Source organism: Ovis aries, chromosome 9 (genome assembly GCF_016772045.2).
Source record: "Ovis aries strain OAR_USU_Benz2616 breed Rambouillet chromosome 9, ARS-UI_Ramb_v3.0, whole genome shotgun sequence".
Classification (NCBI taxonomy): domain Eukaryota; kingdom Metazoa; phylum Chordata; class Mammalia; order Artiodactyla; family Bovidae; genus Ovis; species Ovis aries.
Genome location: NC_056062.1, coordinates 70,093,397 through 70,117,193, shown reverse-complemented (window position 1 = coordinate 70,117,193; position 23,797 = coordinate 70,093,397). Strand labels below are relative to the sequence as shown.

The window sequence follows — 23,797 nt, the reverse complement described above, 5'->3', positions numbered from 1 at the left end:
TGACTACAGCCATGAAACTAAAGCTCACTTGCTCCTTGGATGAAAAGCTAGACCAACCTAGACAGCACATTAAAAAGCAGAGACATTACTTTGCCAAAAAAGATCTGTATAGTCAAAGCAATGGTTTTTTCAGTAGTCATGTATGGATATGAGAGTTGGACAAGAAAGAAGGTTGAGTAGTGAAGAAAAAATGCGTTAGAACTGTGGTGTTGGAAAAGACCCTTGAGAGTCCCTTGGACTGCAAGGAGATCAAACCAGTCAATCCTAAAGAAAATCAATGCTGAATATGCATTTGAAGGACTGATGGTGCAGCTGAAACTCCACTACTTTGGCCACCTGATACAAAGAGCTGATTCATTGGAAAAGACCCTGATGCTGTGAAAGATAGAAGGCAGGAGGAAAAGGGGACAACAGAGGACAAAATGTTTGAATGGCATCACCGACTAAATGGGCATGAGTTTGAGCAAGTTCTGGGAGTTGGTGATGGACAGCAAAGCCTGGCGTGCTGCAGTCCATGGGGTCACCGAGTTAGACACGACTGAGAGACTGAACAACAACAATGTGACTATTATTAGTGAATTTAATCATTCAACATGTATTTATTGATAGCCTGTTGTGTGAGTACTATTTTAAATCCTAAAGATAGAGTAGTGACTAAGATAGACAAAATCCTTGCTCTCGATGAGTTGGAATCTTGGTGCAGGAGTTAATCAGCTATTGCTGTAGAAAGCCAGATAGTAAATATCTTAGTCTTAGCAGGCCCTGGTACAACTTCTCAATTCTGCTCTCTCATTGAGGAAGAGAAGCTACGACAAACCTAGTTCAGTCAGTTCAGTTGCTCAGTCATGTCCAACTCTTTGAGACCCCATGAACCGCAGCACGCCAGGCCTCCCTGCCCATCACCAACTCCCGGAGTTCACTCATACTCATGTCCATTGAGTCAGTGATGCCATCCAGCTATCTTATCCTCTGTTGTCCCCTTCTCCTCCTGACACCAGTCCCTCCCAGCCTCAGTCTTTTTCAATAAGTCAACTCTTCACATGAGGTGGCCAAAATATTGGAGTTTCAGCTTTAGCATCAGTCCTTCCAATGAACACCCAGGACTTATTTCCTTTAGAATGGACTGTCTGGATCTCCTTGCAGTAGACAGCATATTAAAAAGCAGAGCCATTACTTTGCCAACAAAGGTCTGCCTAGTCTAAGCTATGGTTTTTCCAGTAGTCCTGTATGGATGTGAGAGTTGAACTGTAAAGACAGCTGAGTACGGAAGAACTGATGCTTTTGAACTGTGGTGTTGAAGACTCTTGAGAGTCCCTTGGACTGCAAGGAGATCCAACCAGTCCATCCTAAAGGAAATTAGTACTGAATATTAATTGAAAGGACTGATGCTGAAGCTGAAGCTCCAATAGTTGAGCCACCTGATGCGAAGAGCTAACTCATTAGGAAAGACCCTGATGCTGGGAAAGATTGAAGGCAGGAGGAGAAGGGGACCACAGAAGATGAGATGGTTGGATGGCATCATTGACTCCATGGTCATGAGTTTGACCAAGCTCTGGGAGATGGTGATGAATAGGGTAGCCGGTGTGCTGCAGTCCATGGGGTCACAGAATTGGACACGACTGAACGAATGGACAACAACACTGAGAGACCACCCATATGCAACATATAAAACTTTATTTTACAAAAATAAAATGCCATTGAAAAATGGCATTTCAAATTTGACTAAGCCCTCTTCTAATGGGTTATCAAACCCTTTTCCAGACCTTGTGAGAAAATTAATTATCAGGGTATTTTCCTTGGATGACTCATTAGCAAATTTATTTTACTGCCATTTCAATTCAGTCAAAAAGTTAAATATTTACTCAGCTATCCTCTCATCAAGTTAAAGAGATAGTGGTTCAACTTTGAGTGCTGACCTTTCTGTTCTTTCAAACCTATTTTTGCTTAGACATACAAGCTCATTGTTTAAATTGTTCCCGAACTACTGTAAGTTTACAATTGTATGAGTCAAGTCCAAATAACAGGTGTGATCGTTTGTGACCTCTAAGAAGCAGATACCAGACTGCAGGAAATTAATCAGGGGAAATACCTACGAGACAAAATTGAGGAAAAGCCAGAGTTGACTAGGGTCACCTTCTGACTGGGATGTAGATCCAATCACAATGAAGAAGAGAGGGAAAGGAGTAAGGCTAACATCTTAGTGTGCAGGGAGTTGTGCTAAAGTTTGGCAAGGCTGATGATGGAGAGCCCTTAGCCAAGTCATGTGTCAGTGGCATCTTACAGCTACCAGGAGTGGGTCTAAATATTACTGCCACAATACATCCTTAGCTGGAAGGGGCCGCTGAGAACTGTGGTCTCTTTACTAACACAGTGATGGATTTCAGAGCCCAGCAGCTGGGGCCATTGATCTATTACACCTCTGCACCAGCAGGAAATTGGAAAGATGCATTTTTATGACTGTGAGGGAGGCTCCATAGCTAATTAATGGAAAGTCAAGAAAGAAATGGTTTAGCAAATTTTTGTCACATTAACTCAAGCTCACTGAGTATAAAGACTGCTTTACTTATTGCTGTATTCTATTTGGTACTTATGAAAATATTTTGCATCAAGGAGGTATTCAAAATATATCTTTAAAATTTTTATTAAATTACGTTTCTAAAACTATGGCTCTATATAAATGACTGAAAGTTCGAGGAGAACTACACTGTTTCTATAGAACTTCTTTATATTAATAGTTACACAGCCAGAAAGCGACAAGGACAGCAGTGGGTTACATGAGATGATGTGCAGGCACATGGTAAAAACCACCAATAGACGGTGGTTCCCTCAGCAGCAGTAGCAAAAGCAGCAGCTTCACCATGTATAGAAAATGTTCCGTTGCCACTATTAGATCCACATTAATTTGCTTTATCTGAAATTCATTTTATCCTTTGCTAGAACTCCAGTTGCATCTGTAGCCTCTGAGAGAGAACAGAATCACAAGAGAGAGAGAGAGTATAGACAGAGAGCCTGTAAAGCATGTCGACTCTGATGCCAGACTGTCTGGGTTCAAATCTTCCCTCTAATACTCACAAGTTTTTTTCACCTGGGGCCAATTTCTTTACCTCTCTTGAGTTTCAGCTTCCACATCTTTAACAAGGGATGGTAATAATATCTACCCAACTAAATATTTTTTAAAAAATTATTAAAAACTAATAGAAATTGATTATATTCTTTGCAGCCAAAGATGGAAAAGTTCTACACAGTCAGCAAAAACAAGACCGGGAGCTGACTGTGGCACAGACCATGAACTCCTTAATTCAGACTTAAATTGAAGAAGGTTGGGAAAACCACTAGATCATTCAGGTATGACCTAAATCAAATCCCTTACAATTATACAGTGGAAGTAACAAATAGATTCAAGGGATTAGATCTGATAGACAGAGTGCCTGAAGAACTATGGACAGAGGTTCATGACATTGTACATGAGGCAGGGATCAAGACCATCCCCAAGGAAAAGAAATACAAAAAGGCAAAATGGTTATCTGAGGAGACCTTACAAATAGCTGTGAATAGAAGAGAAGCAAAAGGCAAAGGAGAAAAGGAAAGATACACTCATTTGAATGCAGAGTTCCAAAGAATAACAAGGAGAGATAAGAAAGCCTTCCTCAGTGATCAGTGCAAAGAAATAGAGGAAAACAATAGAATGGGAAAGACTAGAGATCTCTTCAAGAAAATCAGAGATACCATGGGAACATTTCATGCAAAGATGGGTACAATAAAGGAAAAAATGGTACAGACCCAACAGAAGAAGAAGATATTAAGAAGAGGTGGCAAGAATACACAGAAAAACTGTACAAAAAATATCTTCATGACCCAGATAATTACGATGGTGTGATCACTCACCTAGAACCAGACATCCTGGAATGCGAAGTCAAGTGGGCCTTAGGAAACATCACTATGAACAAAGCTAGTGGAGGTGATAGAATTCCAGTTGAGCTATTTCAAATCCTAAAAGATAATGCTGTGAAAGTGCTGCAATCAATATGCCAGCAAATTTGGAAAACTGAGCAGTGAAAAAGTTGGCTTAAAACTCAACATTCAGAAAACTATGATCATGGCATCTGGTCCCATCACTTCATGGCAAATAGATGGGGAAACATGAAGAGACTTTATTTTCGGGGGCTCCAAAATCACTGCAGATGGTGACTGAAGCCATGAAACTAAAAGACATTTGTTCTGCTCCTTGGAAGAAAAGTTACGACCAACCTAGACAGCTTATTAAAAAGCAGAGACATTACTTTGCCAACAAAGGCTAGTCAAAGCTATGGTTTTTCCAGGAGTCATGTATGGATGTGAGAGTTGGACTAAAAGAAAGCTGAGCACTGAAGAATTGATGGTTTTTAACTGTGGTGTTGGAAAAGACTCTTGAGAGTCTCTTGGACTGCAAGGAGTTCCAACCAGTCCATCCTAAAGGAGATCAGTCCTGAATATTTATTGGAAGGACTGATGCTGAAGCGGAAACTCCAATACTTTGGCCACCTGATGCCAAGAGCTGACTCATTTGAAAAGACCCTGATACTGGGAAAGATTGAAGACAGGAGGAGAAGGGGATGACAGAGGATGACATGGTTGGATGGCATCACCGACACAATGGACATGAGTAAACTCTGTGAGCTGGTGATGGAGAGAGTGGCCTGGTATGCTGCAGACCGTGGGTTCTCAAGGAGTCAGACATGACTGAGTGACTGAACTGAACTGAACTGAATACATGTAAAATTGCTTTAAAAAGAAGTAAGTGCAGATTATTAGAGGTGAATTTTAATATACATTTTTTTTGGTCTACTAGTGTACATTGACTCAAAATTGGCCTGAGGAAGAAGTCAGAAATAGATTCACACTACAGCAAGAGGCATGAATAATATCTGAAATTAATCCCTTCACACTGCACGCTTGGAAGAGGAACTAGAAAGAGGAGATATTGGTATGAACTAGTAACAGAGTAAAGAAAACACTGCAAGCTAAACTAAGGAGGAAGGGACAGGCCCAGCATTGGTTCCTGGTCTCACCACCATGACCGGTAGGGTTATTTAATTGTACTCCTCTCTCTTTTCTGATTAAGATGCTTATTGAGCACAAGAATACTTTTAAACACCACTGCAATAAATCCAAGGTTCTACCTACTTTAATTAAGTTCAAGTCTAGAAGGTCAGCAGTAAGTTACTCATCTTTATAACAACATCATGTGAAAGCTAGGGCATTAAAATACACTGTGAAACTACTGGCATGAGTTTCTAAAATAACTGAGACCCAAAATGAGTTAAGGAATAGCAAGACTTACCAAAGTGAACCAAAGTAGACTAGAGAAGGGAAGAAACACCTGGGGGCATGCCTGGGTAGCACTAAAGGTTTATAAATGCTTATGACCAAAGAATAGAGTGTACTGAGATTAAGGAGTAATCTAGGACTCACTTTGTAAACCTGGCCTTGCATTAGAACTTGAATAATTAGGTTTTAGGACTTCTCTGATAGCTTATTTGGTAAAGAATCCACCTGCAATAATGCAGGAGACCCCAGTTTAAGCCCTGGTTCAGAAAGATCTGCTGGAGAAGGGATAGGCTACCCACTCCAGTATTCTTGGGCTTCCCTTGTGGCTCAGCTGGTAAAGAATCCACCTGCAATGTGGGAGACTTGTGTTCAATCCCTCGGTTGGGAAGATCCCCTGGAGAAGGGCAAGGCTACCCACTCCAGTATTCTGGCCTACAGAATTCCATGGACTGTACAGTCCATGGGGTTGCAAAGAGTCAGGCGTGACTGAGCAACTTTTACTTTCAATTAGGTTTAAGTAGAATATGTATGGCGCTTCTCAGATGGCACCAGTGGTAAACAACCCTCCTGCCAATGCAGGTATTATCACTAATCAAGGAGGCCAGAAAAGGAAAGAAATGTGTATGTCTCAGTTTGAGTACCAAACTCAATTCACTCGCTGTATCAACAGAGGATGAGATGGTTGGCATAACTGATACAATGGACTTGAGTTTAAGCAAACTCCAAGAAATAGTGAAGGACAGGAAAGCCAGGTTTGCTGCAGTCCATGGGGTCAGAATTGGACATAACTTAGCTACTAACAACAACAAGCTGTATCAATGTGAGAAAACCACTCAAGCTTTCTGTTCTAAATAGTCTTCATGAGTATCATTTGTCCATGAGAAAGTGTTTTGCATAATATAAAATGCCCTGTCCATATACATTATTATTGCTATTTATCTTTAAATATCAACATTTGACCTGTGATGCCATTAACACAAATGATATAAAACAGAAACAAGGTTGTATGTTGGAGGACAGGGAAGCCTGTCATGCTGCAGTCCATGGGGCTGCAAAGAGTTGGACACCACTTAGCAACTGAATAATAACAAAGATTGCATATTATTTTTGAATTTATATTGTTAAAAGTTAAACATTAGAGGCCATCGGATTGAGATGACTCTAATGCCTTGGTAACCTACATAAGCAAACCTAAATCTAAGCCAGAGTCAATGGGCTTAAATCCATGAAAATGAAACTTAAGAACAACCAATCACAAACAGCCAACTAGGCTTTCCTAAATAAGGCAAATGCTTAAGCTATGGCCAATCAAATAATTTCCTTGCTTTGCTTCTAAATCTTCCGTACTAAAACCTTTCCCTTTGTTCCTGTAGTAGAGCTACTTTTGGGCTGCACAATTTAAATCAATGTTTGCTTAAGTAAACTCTTGAAAAGTTTAATGTGCCTCGGTTTATCTTTTCACAATATAGTTCACCTTCAATTCCAGAAATCAACTTCATTGAGACAGAATCATCCTCTGGATTTCAAGAGAGGTAAATGGACTAACCATTTCCATGTTTAAAAGGGGACCAAGAGATTATCTTCAAGTCATCAAAAATAATATTTTCATTAGACTGTACTGGTAGACTTGTGACAGTGATAGTTAAAAGACATTTTACTGACTTGAACATAAGCATGTCATTGTCCACAGTAGGGTAATATATAATATATAATACATATACATATGTGTCTATATGGGGCTTTCCAGGTGGCACAGTGGTAAAAGAATCCACCTGCCAATGCAGGAGATTTAAGAGATGTGTTCGATCCCTGGGTCAGGAAGATCTCCTGGAGGAGGAAATGGCAACCTGCCTGGAATATTCCATGGGCAGAGGAGCCTGGCAGGCTACAGTCCATGGGGTTGCAAAGAGTCAGACACTACTGAACAACTGAGCACACACACATACCTGAACATACATATGAAGACAGAGTTTTAATTTACTTTTCATTATAAAATCATGCTGACAAAAAAAAAGCTACACATTCCAGATCAGTTCATTTGGGGTTATCCTTCCTATCCACTGACCACACAAAACCTCTGCAGGTGCCATTATGGTAGAGTACTACCAGAGATAAAATAGTATAAGTCAAAATGTACATCAAAGGCACTGATTTGACACAAACACTTATTCTGTTTGACATAGGTCATATCACAGTTGGTAGTTGCAGTGTTTATTTGAAATTTAAATGCCGATTAAGTGCTTTGCCAGTCCTGTTTTTGCAAACATACAAAGCTAAATATATCAACTCTCATGAAATCAAGAGAAGCATGCCTAGCATGTCAGGCAGTCACTGTTGTTATTACCAATAAACAAAAATGTATATGTTTCCCCAATCTCAGTGCTGAAATGTGCTCTGTGTTTATGAAGTAAGCTAAAGGAAGAAAAAAAAGAAATCTTTCCAGTTAAGAGTTTGTCAACTCTGGGCTGAGACGTACCTGGGTCTCAACATCTGTCAACTTCCTGGTCTGCTCTGCGGTCTGAGAGAGGAGGCTGGTGCCTATCTCGAGCATGGTGGCCGTGTGGTTCTGAACTGCATTCTGCTGTATCTGAGCCATCTCCGACTTCATATTTTCCACAATGTAATTCTCAATCTGCAAGAGATGAAGGGCAAGGCATACTACATTATAAGCAAAGCCTTTCGGTTGGAGCATGTAATATTTACAATGACAAAACAAGACACAGCTGGCAAATCAGCCATCTGGCAGGAGTCCTCTGCAACTCTGGGAGCTGCGGAAATTGGGACAGAGCACACAGGAACACAGTTGCTAACAAACTCCTAATATACTGATGCACACATCGACTCAACACGATCAGCATGGAAATTCACACTTGGCCAGCGCTTTCTCATTTAACCCTTACAGCAAAGGTGTGAGAGTCACGCACGGATGAGCTCACTGTTCTTTTCATTTTATAGGTGAGGAAACAGAATTAGAGAAGGTCAATGATGAGCCTAAGGTCATCCAGCAAAAACTCAACAGAGTTACCAGAATAATTTAAATCTAAATCTTGGTTCTCTGGTCATTTCATTATTATCATAATGACCACTCAACTTTGAGAATAATTCCGCCTCCTCTGTAATGAAAAATAAAAGATTATGCTCGGTTAGAGAAGTGGGACAAGTAGTGGGAGGGGGACAGTTATCCAAAACACAAGTCTTTTAAAGGAATATTAAAGTATAGGCAAGAGCATATGAAGTGAGCGGCAGAGCCTCAGAGCTTCTCAGTGCTCCTTCACACACACACACACACACACACACACACACACACACACACACACACACTGAAAATATGGTCCATAAAGCAGCATTTGCCTTTCTTGCTTTGGGCAACAGTTAGTCCTTGTTGGTGCCATCTTAGAAAATACTACAGTTGTAAAATAAATAGTACCATAGAGGCCAAGAAAAATTACTAAGTGACTTAATATAAGGGAGCCCATTAGGCACCTGGGAGAATAAGGCTGAGCATGTGCACTGCTTGAAAAATACAGAAAGAAGCCTGCACTTCCCTCTCAGTGCACTTAATTCTCCCCCAGCACTGTGTGGTGACTACATTTTATTACCCAATTACACATATGGGGAAAACTGCATCCGAGAGAAGTCAGGTCCAAGGCCACACACCACAAAACAGTCAGACTTGGAATTGAATACTGAAGTCCTTAACTCTCATACCAACACTGTTAACCACTGGATAGTTCTGCCAAGTCGTGCTTCACAAGCTGGGTTCCAAATCATTAACAGCTACGTGATTTTTACTGATTTGGTGAACCAAAATATATCCCCTATTTTATAATCTATAGTAACACTATTGTCATGTAATAAATATAGCCTAAAAATAAATTCTTCTCTGTAAACTTTGGCAGTTCACTTTCTAACATCTCTTATTTCTATTCCTCATATGTGAGGCTGCCCCAAACTAAAGAAAACGAAAGGTCACAATTAAACTCATGTTATTAGTAATAAGTTCTGACCTTATTCGTGGTCAATATAAGGTAACTCCCCTTCATCCTTTATTCCCAAATTAGAAGTAGGGGGAAACAAGTTTTTTTATATATATAAAACAATTACAAAATAGATTAGGATACATATCTAGAAACTATCTTAACAAAATTTATGTCTCTAGGCTAAATTCAATCTTGGTTTTATTCCAATTGAACTAACATATTTAAACAACAATAGAAGTGTAGGAGAACAGAGGGTAGATTGAAGTATCAGACATCTATTGTTTTGGATTCTGCTCATATGTTCCTTTTTTTTTCTAATAACATCCCTTAACTTTCTTTTGGAATAGTGTCTTTTCCTCTTTCAGAACAAATGCTTTGAGTACAGTTGTCTTACCCTAGTTTCAGGGATAGGTACCTGTTTGAGCCTGACAAACCACAATGTTCTGCTCTTGCTTGGAGAGAATGAATTGTTCAAGAATGAAAAGATACCATAAGCAAAGCCATTAAGTCTCAGTTATGCAATTCTGTCCAACGTTTACAAAAGAACTTCTTTTTCCTCTTTGGTAAGTTGGTAACATATATGACTGACACTTGATGTACCACTTTGCCATCATAAAACCAGTGCCAGCCTAAGAATGAGGCTAAGTCAGAAAGATAGGTAGGTAGATAGGTAGATAGCCGGGTAAGACAGACAGAAGGGTACTTTTAGAGTACCTCAATCTTGTCTTGTTTTTAGCCAGATTCATCCGTGGACATGCAGTTGTAAACTGTGTGATGTTCCTTGAGCAGCCCACTTTTTTTTTTCTTTTGCTTCAATCACATTGATTTAAGTTTCTAACAATGAATGCTTAGCAAAGGAAGCCTCAAGCATGTATTTACAGTATGCTTCATGCTTATCCAGAAATCTGGGGCAGTATATAAATGTGTATATTCTCAAAAACAGCAGATAAATCTCCATCATGGAGATGATATCTGGCATTTATAGCTGACATTTAGCCATTGTCTACTATGCTGCAGGCACTGAGCTACGTGCTTTTCCTTTTATGATAGCACTTAAACCTTATAGCAATTATATATGGTAGGTATTGTTATAGCCATTTTATAGGTGAGACTAATAAGGCTTAGAAAATCCACAGCTTGCTCAAGAACAAGTAAGAATTCAACCCCCAGTGCTAAAACCCATGTTTTTAACCTTTAATCTAGTCATCTGAAGCGCTACTTAATTACTCTATGAGTTTCCCAGGTGGCTCCAAGAATCCTCCTGCAATGCAGGAGACACAGGAGACCTGGGTTCCATCCCTGGGTCAGGAAGAGTGCCTAGAGGAGGAAATGGCAGTCCACTCCAGTATTATTGCCTGGGAAATCCCACGGACAGAGGGGCCTGGCAGCCTACGGTCCGTGGGGTTGCGAAGAGATGGACTCGACCTAGGGACTAAAGAACAACTAGCCTCTTACTTTGTTCACAAAATGGCAATTTCCTTGAATAAAAGTGACTTAGACCATCAAAATTATTTTATGCCAGATTCCACGCTTACCGAGAAATTTCAACTAACAACTTGTTTTCCCTATGTAGATATGTTTCCTGAGTGAAAATTCACTAACCAGTGAGCTCCAGTATAGATCTGCTGATACAATTACATCAACTTCTTACGTGGTTGTATAGTGGGAGTCAGTTCCCAGAGTCTGACTTATTCTGGGTGTAGTAATAATCATGTGCCCCAGTCTCCATAGAGGAGGACTCCCTCTGACAGAGTGACTACATCAAGGTTCAGCTGCTTTGTAGTTTATCAGTGTTGGAAACTATCCATTCATCTATTCTGTATTACTGTGCCTTTAACTGTAAAAATCAACACCAGCAAATCAAATATCTGCCTTATGCCAGTATTCATCACAAAGAACATCCCAATTCTATTGCTGATCCTGTTTTAGAAATAAAGCAGGTCTCCAACCTATCCTAAAATTCTTCTTTGGGCTGCCACGATGAGTAACATGAATCTAATGCTAGCTAATTATTTTTTAATCAAATGGGGCTGCTCTCTCTAACTGCTTTTTAATGTAAAAGGTAATGGCACACTTAAGTAGCAAAAACCAGATGTAGTTGATTTAAATGCTGAGGAGAGAGGCAGAAGTCAAATATACGGTGTGTAATTAATGAGGAGGACAACTTTCATCTTATCTATAAACATTCCTCTGTAGATATGTATTTGTGAAATCCATCTTCAAGTGCTACATTAGCCAGGTTCTGAAAATATATGCAACAAATTTGATTGTCTTCATATATTCTGTACTGGTTTCAAAATATGTTTACAGAATATGATGGCTACTTCAAGGTTCCATGTTTTATCAACATCTAAGATGTGAATCTTAAGCGTAGAATTTGATGGCCACAAGAGCTAATGGGTTATAAAGTAGGAGACTCCCAGTCAGACTCATAAAATTATTTGACTACAATGCCACTCTCAGTGTCTGACTCCAGAGCTTTTATAAAGTATGGGCCAAAGAGCTAATAAGAAGATATAGGATGCAATTCCAAATGACACAATAAATAATCAGTGATGATTTTTAAGCAAGGAATTAATGTTACATTTGTAAAGTGATTTTGTGTTTACAAAGAACTTTCATACACTGTCTGACCTGATTCTTACACCAACCTTAAAAGGAAAGTATTGACTCCATTTTATGATTTAAAAATCTGAGGCTCAGAGGGCTTAGGTGTCTTGTTAGAAATGAAAGAAAGGACTCAAATCTGCCTTCTGCTGTTTCACTTACATCAGAATTGTGGGAACTGTTCTGCTGTGGACTGGTTGGCTGGTTGACTGATTGACTGACTGATTACATTTTTAGCCAGCTCATTGAGAATTCACTTACTTTTTTCTTTGAAAAAAACATGCAACATTAGAGAGTGATTACTTCATTCTGATTTGCTATATTAGATGGCAAGGTAATCTGAGATGGAGTGACAGATCTCAAGCCAGGTAGTTGGCAAGTTTACTTTGCCAGCACTTTCAATACAATGGGTCATTATAAATACTCTCATCAGCACCTACCTTTTCTGTCTTAGTATACAGTTTACAATAATGTTTTCTTCCAATGATTTTATTTCTTACAAACTACTGCTTAATATAACAAAAAGTAATAACAACAATGACAACACACTAAGCCTTTACTAAAGCTAGGTATGTATAAGGTTTTACAAATACACAGCTCATTGACTACTTATAACAATCCAGCCATTCTATTATTTTTCTCACTTCACTGATAAGGAAACAGACTCTGGAAGTTAGACAAATTGTCTCTGATCACACAGTAAGTTGGGGTAGAGCCATGATGTTGCTTTGAAAGAAGCTAGATGGGCCCCCTCAGGATGTGCTCCTTCTAAAGAATGATCACCCATCAAGCACAAGCACACTCTCATGAATGTCACAGACAAATTCTGGTAACACACAATATTCATGCAGGGAATACAAAAATGAAGGCTACAGAATGAACGAGGTGCAACTGTTCAAGGATAAATTTTCATTTTTTTATTTAATCATTTTCACAGTGATTGATGCCTGTAATATCCTGGGAAATGTTTTAGGTGGTGAGAAAGCAAATATAGAGTCCAGTGTTTGACAAGGAGCATTCTTAAGTAAAAGAAAAAATATTTTTAAGAAGTGAAGATTATCAGACATTTATAGTTCATTCATAAATTGCATGCCCAAGTCGTTTGCCCAGTGACTAGCAGAGAATTAATGCTATAATTTTCTACTACAAAAGAGACTTTGGGGAGAGATTTTTTACTGGGCCCTCAAAACTCTTGCCACTTCATGTTCATAAGAACCACAATCTGTGTGAGATTATGACATGTCTTGCATATGAAATGCATTCTCTATCATTTCACTTCAAGAGATCACTTCAAGGAACCTCTTAAACAAGAGCATATCTTAAAGCACAAAGAATAGAATTTCCCCATGTAATTCTTAGGAAAATAACATTTTAAGCCCTATAAAAATTGACAAAGGCATTGTACACTTAAAATATGTTGTAGATTAAATGGACTCTCATTGAATGTTGGTGCATATGGTATTACTCAGTTATGGCAAAACAACCATGAAATAAAGTAAAAGGGTAAATATGGGAAAGTAATAAAAAGGTAAAGCAATGCAAAAAAATGCCTTAAATGTTGATACTTTTATCTAATATTGTTGTTTCATAAATCAGTGGCAATACTGAACATGCACCCAAATCTTGGCTTATGGTTTTATAAAAAAAGATGGCTGAGACCAAATATATTATTTTCAAGAATTTCTATTATTAGAATTTCCAGTATACTGCTTCTTTTATGATATGGAGAAGCATTATTGTCTTTATAGACAATGGATCCATCAAACTGACATTTGAAATAGTTTCTGTAGTGATATGCGTGACATGAATCTCATTTCTTATTTTGGTATCTGAAAAAACAGTATTCACAGAAGAAAGAAAACCATTAGAATAAGTGAGCTGGAAGAGACATTAAATATTATGAGCTCCAAGAATCTCGTTTTATAGATGTGGTGACTGAGGTTCAGAGAGGTTACAGAGAGCAAGGTGAAACAACTAATTGATGTCAGATGTCGGGCTGTGGCCACTTGGTGTGTGGGAAACTCAGACTTGTATCAGCAGGCTGAGCCAGCAGCAATGGCTGCTGGTGTTGGCTCATCCCACATTTCTTTTCCAGCCTCTTGCTTCTTCCTACTTGCTTTACTTCCGATGGCTCTTAATTTGAGGCTACCCCGTTACAATACTAATTCATGCTTATCAGTTTGGGGGAGTTTAACTTTGCTTTTTGGATTCTATTCTCACTTTCCAGCACTAAAACCCACTAGCTGCTCCTTCGCCCAGGAGTCTCAGCATCTCCCTGCCTTTTATTCTCCCTATGCATCACCCTTCAAATAGAAAAAATGCTGAGACCAGACCCTTTATTAGTTCAGGCTTATTAATCCTGCACCAGTTCAGTTCAGTCCTAGCAATATGTGCTGAATGCATCCTATGCACTAAGCCTGGTGCCAGATATTACCAGTAAAAAGAGTTGAATCTTCCCAGAAATAGATGCTTATAGTATGGTCATTTCAATAGATTAGGTGAATATTCTGATGGAGTTTACTTCTGACTGTATTTCTTCCTGTAAATATTCTTTTTTTTTTTTGTAAGAAGAAGCTCTCAGCTACTGTAATTAATAATGTTGAGGGGACGTTTGTTACATCCCTCCAACAGAGTAATGGCAAGACCCCTGTTGAGACATATGGAGAAGCTAAGCTTCAAGGGTACCCCAGAAAAATCCCATAAGAATACATTTTAAAATTATTTTTCTTAGTTATGACTCTTTTAAGACCACAATTTTATAGATGCTGAAAGTTGCCATTTCACATAATTGGGAAAATCATTCTCTCTTCACATAAACAAACGAGATGTTTCCTGTGCCAAAACACATTTCACTAGCCTGGAACATCTCTTTTGCATCCCACCTTTTAATATGCAGAAAAATTCAGTCATGAAACTTTAAAATGTTTATAAACAGCTGCTTAACTTTTCTCTTTACTAGGAGATGCATTATCTGGGTTTTAATTCAAGGTACTATTGTTGATTTACTCTGTGACCTTGGACAAGTCACTTAAGCAAACTGGGTTTCAGAGATTCATCTAGAAAGGAAGGGCTGGTTTAGATTATTTTTAATATTGTGTGAAACTCTCAAATTACATGATTTAAAACATCCTTTACAAAGTACAGGAGTCTGCAATATTTTAATTTTTATTTATCATAGAAAAATCAAAATATGGATATATATACCTATGTCTATAAAATATATAATATACATCCTTAATGGCAGTTTTGAAACAATGATACAGGAACACAACAGAAAAACCCTGATTCAAATCTCTGTTTTGAGATAAAGAGGCAGAATCTCTTATTCCCTTAATCCCCAGGCACCATTCTGTCTGAAATATATTCCCTGTTTTCCTCCCAATACAGCCAGGCTATCTTCCTATGTTTCTTATGTCACTGAATGACATCACAGCTGCCTTCCCATTCATTCAAGCCATGGAAGTTATCTTTTACTATTCCTTATCTTCATTTTCTACATTCATTCAGCATCAGATTGCTTTGCTTCTGATTCCTGAGGAGTGCTTAGGTCCATTCCTCTCCCTCTTTCCCTTTCTCCCTACTATATCTCTTTATCCTCATTAGTACTGACTTAGGTCAGATTCTTGCCATTTTTCTTCTAGATTTGTTAATGCCCCATAACTGATTTTCTGACTACAGGCTTGCTTCCTTCAATCCATCATCCAGGCTTAATAAAAAGGATAGACTGATCTAAAACACAAATTTGGCTTTGCCACGCCACTTCTTAAACTCTTTCATAGCTTCCACCATCTGCACATAAAGTCACAACTCCTTAATCAGCACTGAAGAATACTTATGATCTGGACTTGGCTTCCCTTGCCCTACATGTACCTTATGCTCCAGATATACCAAATTATTTGTCTTTTTCTAAACATTATTTTATTCTGCTTCCATGCCTTGGCATATAGTTTGCTGTAACTAGAATGCTACTTTTCTATCACTTTCTCCCTTTTCCTGGGCGAAGTCCTGATTTTCAATATCAGTTCAATATTTTCTCCTCAAGGAAACTTTTCATGCATCCCCTCTCATGGGTACTCAGAGAGTATCCTGAGATTCCTTTTTTCAAAACAGCATTGCCCACACCCCAGGACACCATTAGCTCCTTGACGGAAACACTGTCTTGATGAGCTTGGTATCCCTTACCACCTGGCACAGAGTGAGACCTCAATAATATATAGATAAATGAATGAATGAATGAATGTACTTCAAATGAAAATACTAACAGCTTCCAATCGTGACCTTGGTCTAGTTGCTTCTTCCTGACAGTATGCAATATCACAGTACCAACTCTTAACAATGTCTTTTTGTATATCAATGGGACCAGTGTAAATGATACAGAAGTAAAAAGGTCTGAAGACAATATTCCCACTCACTGCATCATATAATCCTACTTTATTTTCTTGTTATCTTCTCTACTTTTCCAAATCATCTCTTATGGGTAATTGTTTAGATTAGGTTAAGTACAGTAAACACACTGAAAATGAACCATGTGCTAATCACTGGGCTATACAATGAAAGCAAAGAACCAGTAAACCCTGACTCTCATGACCAGGGCTGTTTATAATGCAAGTGCGTTACAAGCGCTGGCATGAAGGTCCAAATGTCCTGCCTGCCTGCTGGGGTGGGATGAAGGAAGGAATGCCTTTTCTAAAAGGGAATCGAGAACATCTTCCCAGAGGCAATCCCATATGAATATGGCAGGGAGGGCACACATTTCTTATGTTTGCCTTAATTCACAAAAATATGACTTGGAAAACCTGGAGGATGGGAGGATAAAGAAGGAAGCCAGGAAGGCTATGACAATATGAAAACTGTTTGTTTGGGTAAGGTGACTTTCCTGACCATCTCTTAGAATGTGCTGTTCAGGAAATCAAGAGATAAATCAGTTAGAAGCATGGACATGCCACCAAGGCCACACACACAAGGCAAGGGCATGCTATCAGATTTTTAATATGAGATTCATTAGAAGGCTCAGGGAGATAATATCTTTGCCCTTAACTAAATTTCCAAACATACTAAGCATAAAATTCACTCTTTATAATAAAACATAAAAGTGCATCTTATGTATATGTGTATGTGTGTGTATTTCCTTGCACATATACGCTCTCACACACATTTATTCTTATACTCTCAACCTACATGTTGTCAGGTTTTACATTCATACTCTGTGGTTCCGTTCATTTCATTGTAGTTTGTTTCATTAGAAATCCATTTAAAATAACTAATGGATCACTTTCCTTTGGATGAGGTATGTTTCATGTCAGATTTAATCAGTATAGATAATGCCTGTTAAACAGTCACGGGCAGCTTCAGTATTCTGCCCAACAATTGAGAAACCTTTCTCCCAAATTCAAATAAACACTTAGATGACAGAAAAAAAAGGAAGAACCACAAAGCAACTTTGTATACATGGTTTTATATCAGTAAAAGTATAGTTTTTAACTAAAGAACATATTGTTTCAAACAGAAAACTGCAAATAAGTTCCTTTAAGTTAATGCTTTTTAGTTTCTTATCTGGAATGAAATTTACCACCCTGCAAGCTCAGTTGGTAAAGAATCTACCTGCAGTGGTGGAGACCCAGGTTCAATCCCTGGATCAGGAAGATCCCTTGGAATGGAAATAGCAAACCACTCCAGTATCCTTGCTTAGAAAATCACATGGACAGAGGAGCCTGGTGGGATGAGGTCCATGGGATGCAAAGAGTCGGGCATGACTGAGCAGCTAACACTTTCAACAAGCTACATCAACGCATCTGGTTCACTTAAAAGAAGAAAGTTTGACATCTGAACTAGAGACCACCCCAACAGATGGTAGGTTGTGGGAAGCTGATAGGGTAAAAGCGACTCTCCATGGAATAATTCTAAGAAACATCTTCTGCAAACTACATTTTTCCTCCTATGACAAATGGCTGTGATGCAAACAAGTAGCTTATGATGTTCATTTTTTAAAGGAAACCTTCTGCGTTAAATGAAAACATGGCAAGAGAGATCATGCAATCCAAATCCTTAGCAGATGATAAAAGATACACAGTAACAAAAATGGAAAAGCCTTAATAATTAAGGAATTTATAGATTTTAAGAAATACCACTTCAGTTCAGTTCAGTTCAGTCACTCAGTTGTGTCCGACTCTTTGGGACCCCATGAATTGCAGCACGCCAGGCCTCCCTGTCCATCACCAACTCCCAGAGTCCATCGAAATCAATGTGCATTGAGTTGGTGATGCCATCCAAACATCTCATCCTCTGTTGTCCCCTTCTCCTCCTGCCCTCAATCTTTCCCAGCATCAGGGTCTTTTCCAATGAGTCAGCTCTTTGTATCAGGTGGCCAAAGTATTGGAGCTTCAGCTTCAAAATCAGTCCTACCAATGAACACCCAGGACTGATCTCCTTTAGAATGGATTGGTTGGATCTCCTTGCAGTCCAAGGGACTCTCAAGAATCTTCTTCAACACCACAGTTCAAAAGCATCAATTCTTTGGCGCTCACCTTTCTTTATAGTCCAACTCTCACATCCATACATGACCACCGGAAAAGCCATAGCCTTGACTAGATGGACCTTTGTGGACAAAATAATGTCTCTGTTTTTTAATATGCTGTCTAGGTTGGTCATAACTTTCCTTCCAAGGAGTAAGCGTCTTTTAATTCCATCTGGTAGGTAGAAAAATGCCATCATTTTACTCTGATATTTCATACAAAATTGCAAGGCATTAGCACATAAAATCTAACCTTATTTCAATAAAACCCTCACAATAAAATCCCTCTGTTCAACATTCTGATGTTTTAGGCTATTACTTTCCCATATGTGCTGTTTCTTTTTTCAAAATACAGTTGCTCTATCTGCTTTTCTTATTTACTATAAATCTCTCAAGTTTATAATTGCCTTTTAAAATTAACTTTTATCTGCTTAATTGTGGCAAAATTAATGGTAAGAGCATGTGTGTATGTATGTATGTATGTGTGTATTTCTCCTATATATGGAATTCCTCAATGGAATGTACAATAAGCTTGCACAGGCATAAAAGTGTCAAAGTCATTGTATAATACACATTCCAAAGCATTCCATGTGAGGTCTACCTAATTTTTCCTGAATAATATTTGTTGAGTAGTTTTTATTTAAATTACTTTTAGTCCATGTACTAGAAAGATTAGTAGGCTGGAAGTACTCATTCAAAGCATAAGAAAGGAATAATGATTGCTGACATTTTATAAATGAAATAAAATCCCCATTTTTCTTCACTTTGATCAAAGGACGACAGACACTGGACATTGTTTCTTCTTTCACAAAGACCATTCTGGTGCCCTAGTGATGCTTGTTACATTTCAAGTGTTTTTGGAAGAGAGCCCAAATTACCATTACAATGAATTAGTCTCTCTTAGAATTAACCTCATACCACAAGAGAGAATGACACTGAGCATGAGTAACTGTTTAAAATACCTGCTCCCATTACTGCATACATTGCCAGAAGAATTCTGTGAAAGTTTGTTTCAAAGACTCACTCATCCAGTTTTGTGAGCTACAGATCACCTCAAAGTGTTCCTTTTGATTTCATTCCATCCCCAATAAGCAATGAACACTTAAAACGGCTTTTCATTAGCTGAAAGAAGGCTGCTCTAACTCATTAGAAAGACTAAATCTTGGAAACAAACATAAAATATTTTTAAAATCATGACATATTATCAATAGACACAATAAAGATACCATTAAAACTTAGCAGATTTCATATTCTGACATATTTGCTTTGAATTTGTTTTTTTAGTAAGAAATAAAATGTTACCTAGACAAAACACCCCCTCCAAATATGCACCAAAATTAACCATTATCCTGAAGTTGATATGCATTTATACTACATAGTTATATACCAAAATAATAAGTTATACTGTCAAGTATAATTTCTAGACTTACAAAAACATTACCTTATTGTGAAAGTGAAAGTGAAGTTGTGTCTGATTCTGCGATCCCATGGGCTGCAGCCTACCAGGCTTCTCTGTCCATGGGATTTTTCAGGCAAGAATACTGGAGTGGGTTGCCATTTCCTTCTCCAGGAGATCTTCCTGACCCAGGGATTGAACTCGGGTCTCCAGCATTGTAGGCAGATGCTTTACCATCTGAGGCACCAGGGAAGTCCCTTATTGTATGGCTTCTTAAACTCTTACTTTTAAATCAACATTATGTTTTTGAGACTTAGCCATATTAGTAGTGTACTTTTTATTATGCATTGTAAGACTGAGTCAGATTTAGTAATTTCAACTGCTAATAAAACAGTCTTATATCTCAAGGCTTATCTTACCCAGAAGAAAGGAGTTCAAACTCTAATCAGATCCATTACCCTGAGTTCTAGCTCTGTCACAAGAACAAAGTGTTTCTCAGCATTTCACAAAGCCCCTAGGATTTCTTCTTTAAGGAAAAGAAAGAAAGCTGCATGATGAATCTTCTCCCATTTATAGACTGTATCTCAAGGATCCATACCAATAATCTTTATCTTTGGCAAATAGTCATTTCCCGGAGAGAGCAATTACGAGATTAAGAAAAAGGGAAAAAAGGAAACAAGTTACCAAAATTAAAATTCACTCTACAGTCCTACTCAAGCATAAATTACTACATTAAGATATTAAAATAACCATGACATAAATTATAATGACAGTTCTCCCAACTTTCTAGGGAGCTTTTCGCTGAATGGACTGTGTAGTCTAGATTTTAAGGTATAAAGTAATGAAAAAGTACCAGCTCTCCATGGCTTAAAAATACCCTTCTACTTAACATAACAAGTAGTATACAAATGATAAATGTAGTATGTTCTCAATTATGGTAAGTGTATTCAGGTACACATTTGTATGCATCGGAAAAAGAAAAGAAACTGAATTGTGAACAATGTATGTCTCTGGCTGATGGGAATACAGGTGAAAATTTTATTTTCTTCTTAAAAGGCTTTGATATTTTCCACTTTCTTTAGGAAAGTAACAATTTTATTTTATATTCAGAAAAAGATACAAAGAAAGAGAAGGACACTAAAGATATTAGAATGCATTCATTCAGTGGGAAACTTATACATGTGGCAACTTAGGGGCAGCTGAGTTAGATCAAACCTGTATCCACAGAGGTGCCACTGGTTCCATTGCTTTTTTTTTTTTTTTTCTTTTTCTTTTAGGGCTGTCCCTTATCCACACATCCCCAATTCCATGGCTTCAAAAGAACCAAAGAAAACAAATAAACAAAAGAAAACAAAAGAGCAGAAACAATCACAGGTAGTTTCTTTGAAGGGGAAGGGTTTTGTGGAAAGCTTAGAATAGCAGCCATCCTTTACTGAGCGTTTCCTATGTCAATGGGGGCTTCCCTGGTGGCTCAGCTGGTAAAGAACCCATCTGCCATGCGGGAGACCTGGTGTGATTCCTGGGTTGGAAAGATCCCCTGGAGAAGGGAAAGGCCACCCACTACAGTATTCTGGCCTGGAGAATTCCATGGATGTATAGTTCATGGGGCCGCAAGGAGTCGGACACAACTGAGTGACTTTCACTTCACTGTGTGTCGGTGAGCTTTAATTATTCCTCACAGCAGTCCTTTTGAATAGGTATTGTTACCATCTTACATTGGTGAAATGGTAAAACTGAGAAATTTAGGGATGTGATCAGGGTCAAAGAGCCCAAATGCTAGAAGTGGTAGTCTGTCTGATACCTGTCTATTTTCTTTCCACTTCAGTTGGCTTCTGGTTCTTGGTTAGTGCAAGGATCACAAACATGCCATTTGCTGCCCAAATTCATCCAGCTGAAGCTAGCACTTTATTCTTTAAGTATGTGACTTCCCGGGTGGCTCAGATGGTAAAGCGTCTGCCTACAATGAAGGAGACCTGGATTCAACCCCTGGGTTGGGAAGATCTCCTGGAGAAGGAAATGACAACCCACTCCAGTATTCTTGCTTGGAAAATCCCATGGATGGAGGAGCCTGGTAGGCTACAATCCATGAGGTCGGAAAGAGTCATACATGACTGAGCAACTTCACTTCACTTTATTCTTTAAGTGTAGTTTCAAGACCTTTATCCAGAACTCATAATCTCCGATTAACCTACCTCTCTTTTACTTTAAGTTACTAAGGGAAGCTGTCCTGATCGTAAAGCCATTAGAGTTGCCACTAGTGTGGGGGAATGGGGAAAATAAGAGTACTTAACAATCATCACCTTCCAATGGTAAAGCACAGCAACAACTCTTCATTCACTGTTCTCCCTTTTTAAATAAAATAAAAAATCCCCTTCACCACTATCATGCTGAGGAATACTGAAAGAATGATTGGGCTGACATGCAGTAGGCCTCCCTAAACCCACCTAAACTTTGATGCCTTTCTAAACTGAACATGAAGTAGTAATTTTATATGACAAGGTGACTCTTTCCTCAGCTCCATGATGATATGCTTTTTATTGCCTCATTAACTATCCTTACTGAAAAGTATTAGTATTTTCTTTCATTTACTCAACCAAAAGAGATATCAACTTCCTATAGCATGTGGATAGGTTCATTCTCTGGTTCATTATTCTATTACCTCTTCAAAACAACACAAATGCCAAGTGAAATACTTAGTCTAATGTTCATATAATCATTGAAAGCTTATTATATACTCTAATATTGTGATTTAAAATAAGCTTACCAATAAATTTTCATCAAAACTCTTCAAACAAGGCTCTCCTTAGGTTGCTTTTGAGGTTATTAAAACTGGTTGAACTATATATAAATTAAAATTGCTGAACTAAATCTTTGCTCAAAAGTTTTCAGTTGTTAAAACTAAAGGTATATTTACAACTAAATACACTTACTGTATCTTGCAGATATATATATCTATAAAACAATGAATCAGAATATATATATATATACATATATATATATATGATACAGAAGTAGACCAATTGTTTCCCTTTAAAAAGTCACATCTTATCAAGCAGGTATAAGATTATAGATAGTAGATTATATATCAACAAAGACATAAAGGACATGCATAGATGTAGGTGTGTAATTATGTATGTTTACATAATATAAATGTGTGTATATATGTGTGTGTGTGTACTTTATTATGTGAGAAAAACCGAGTTAGATAAACATCTCTTGAGTCACTTTTATATGTTTTCTATGTTAAGAAGCACTGCATCATGAATATAAGATGCAAAATATATAGTTCTTGACTAGTCCTTGTCTAGTGAGAAAGACAGTATATAAGCAGAGATTATTTAATGTGGTAATGATTAGAATATAAATTGCCTATACAGGACTGTGAAATATATACCCCAAGTTTATGAAATCCATTACAGTTTTATTCCATATACTCATACAAAAGAAATAGTTTGGTAGTTTTCTCAGTTAGCACAACATGACTGAGCACAAATATAATTTGTAAAATGTACATGTTTAATCAGCCTCTCTTCTGTTCTGATGTGAATTCCCACCCAGGACTGATTTCTGTCAGCATTCACAGTTTTATCATGGCTTTTTATATTAAAATTTTATCAGCATCATTATTTCCTGGAAACCATGAAACTCCAAAATTACATATCCTAGGATGTCACTGAGGTAGGTCTTTTACATTCTTGACTTCTTAAAGCCAAGCATTTTCATGCCACAGCATGAGATATGTTACATCAAAAATTTAAGGAGTTTGCCAGAAAATCATCATCATAGCAGGATATCATACATTTGTTTTCTCACGACATTTTCATCTGTAGAAATGGAGAATCAAAAAAATAGGCTAACTTCCACCAAAGAAACAGTGAATTAGAGCTCAGAGCAGAACCAGAATTCTTGCTGTGCCTTTTCTAAATCCAGAGTCCAAAGTCTGTACTAATACACATCTACACACGATGTCTATTAGCCCAGATTTAAGGGTTTCTC

General features: G+C 38.0%; 1 protein-coding gene across 1 annotated transcript in view; it reads right to left on the bottom strand.

Moving 5' to 3' along the window:
* ANGPT1 (angiopoietin 1) overlaps positions 1-23,797 on the bottom strand; it is a 304,237-nt gene that overhangs the window by 112,458 nt on the left and 167,982 nt on the right. The window contains exon 2 of the mRNA XM_004011787.6: positions 7,784-7,939. Within this exon, the coding sequence (XP_004011836.1) occupies positions 7,784-7,939 (156 nt within the window). The remainder of the gene's footprint in view (positions 1-7,783; positions 7,940-23,797) is intronic.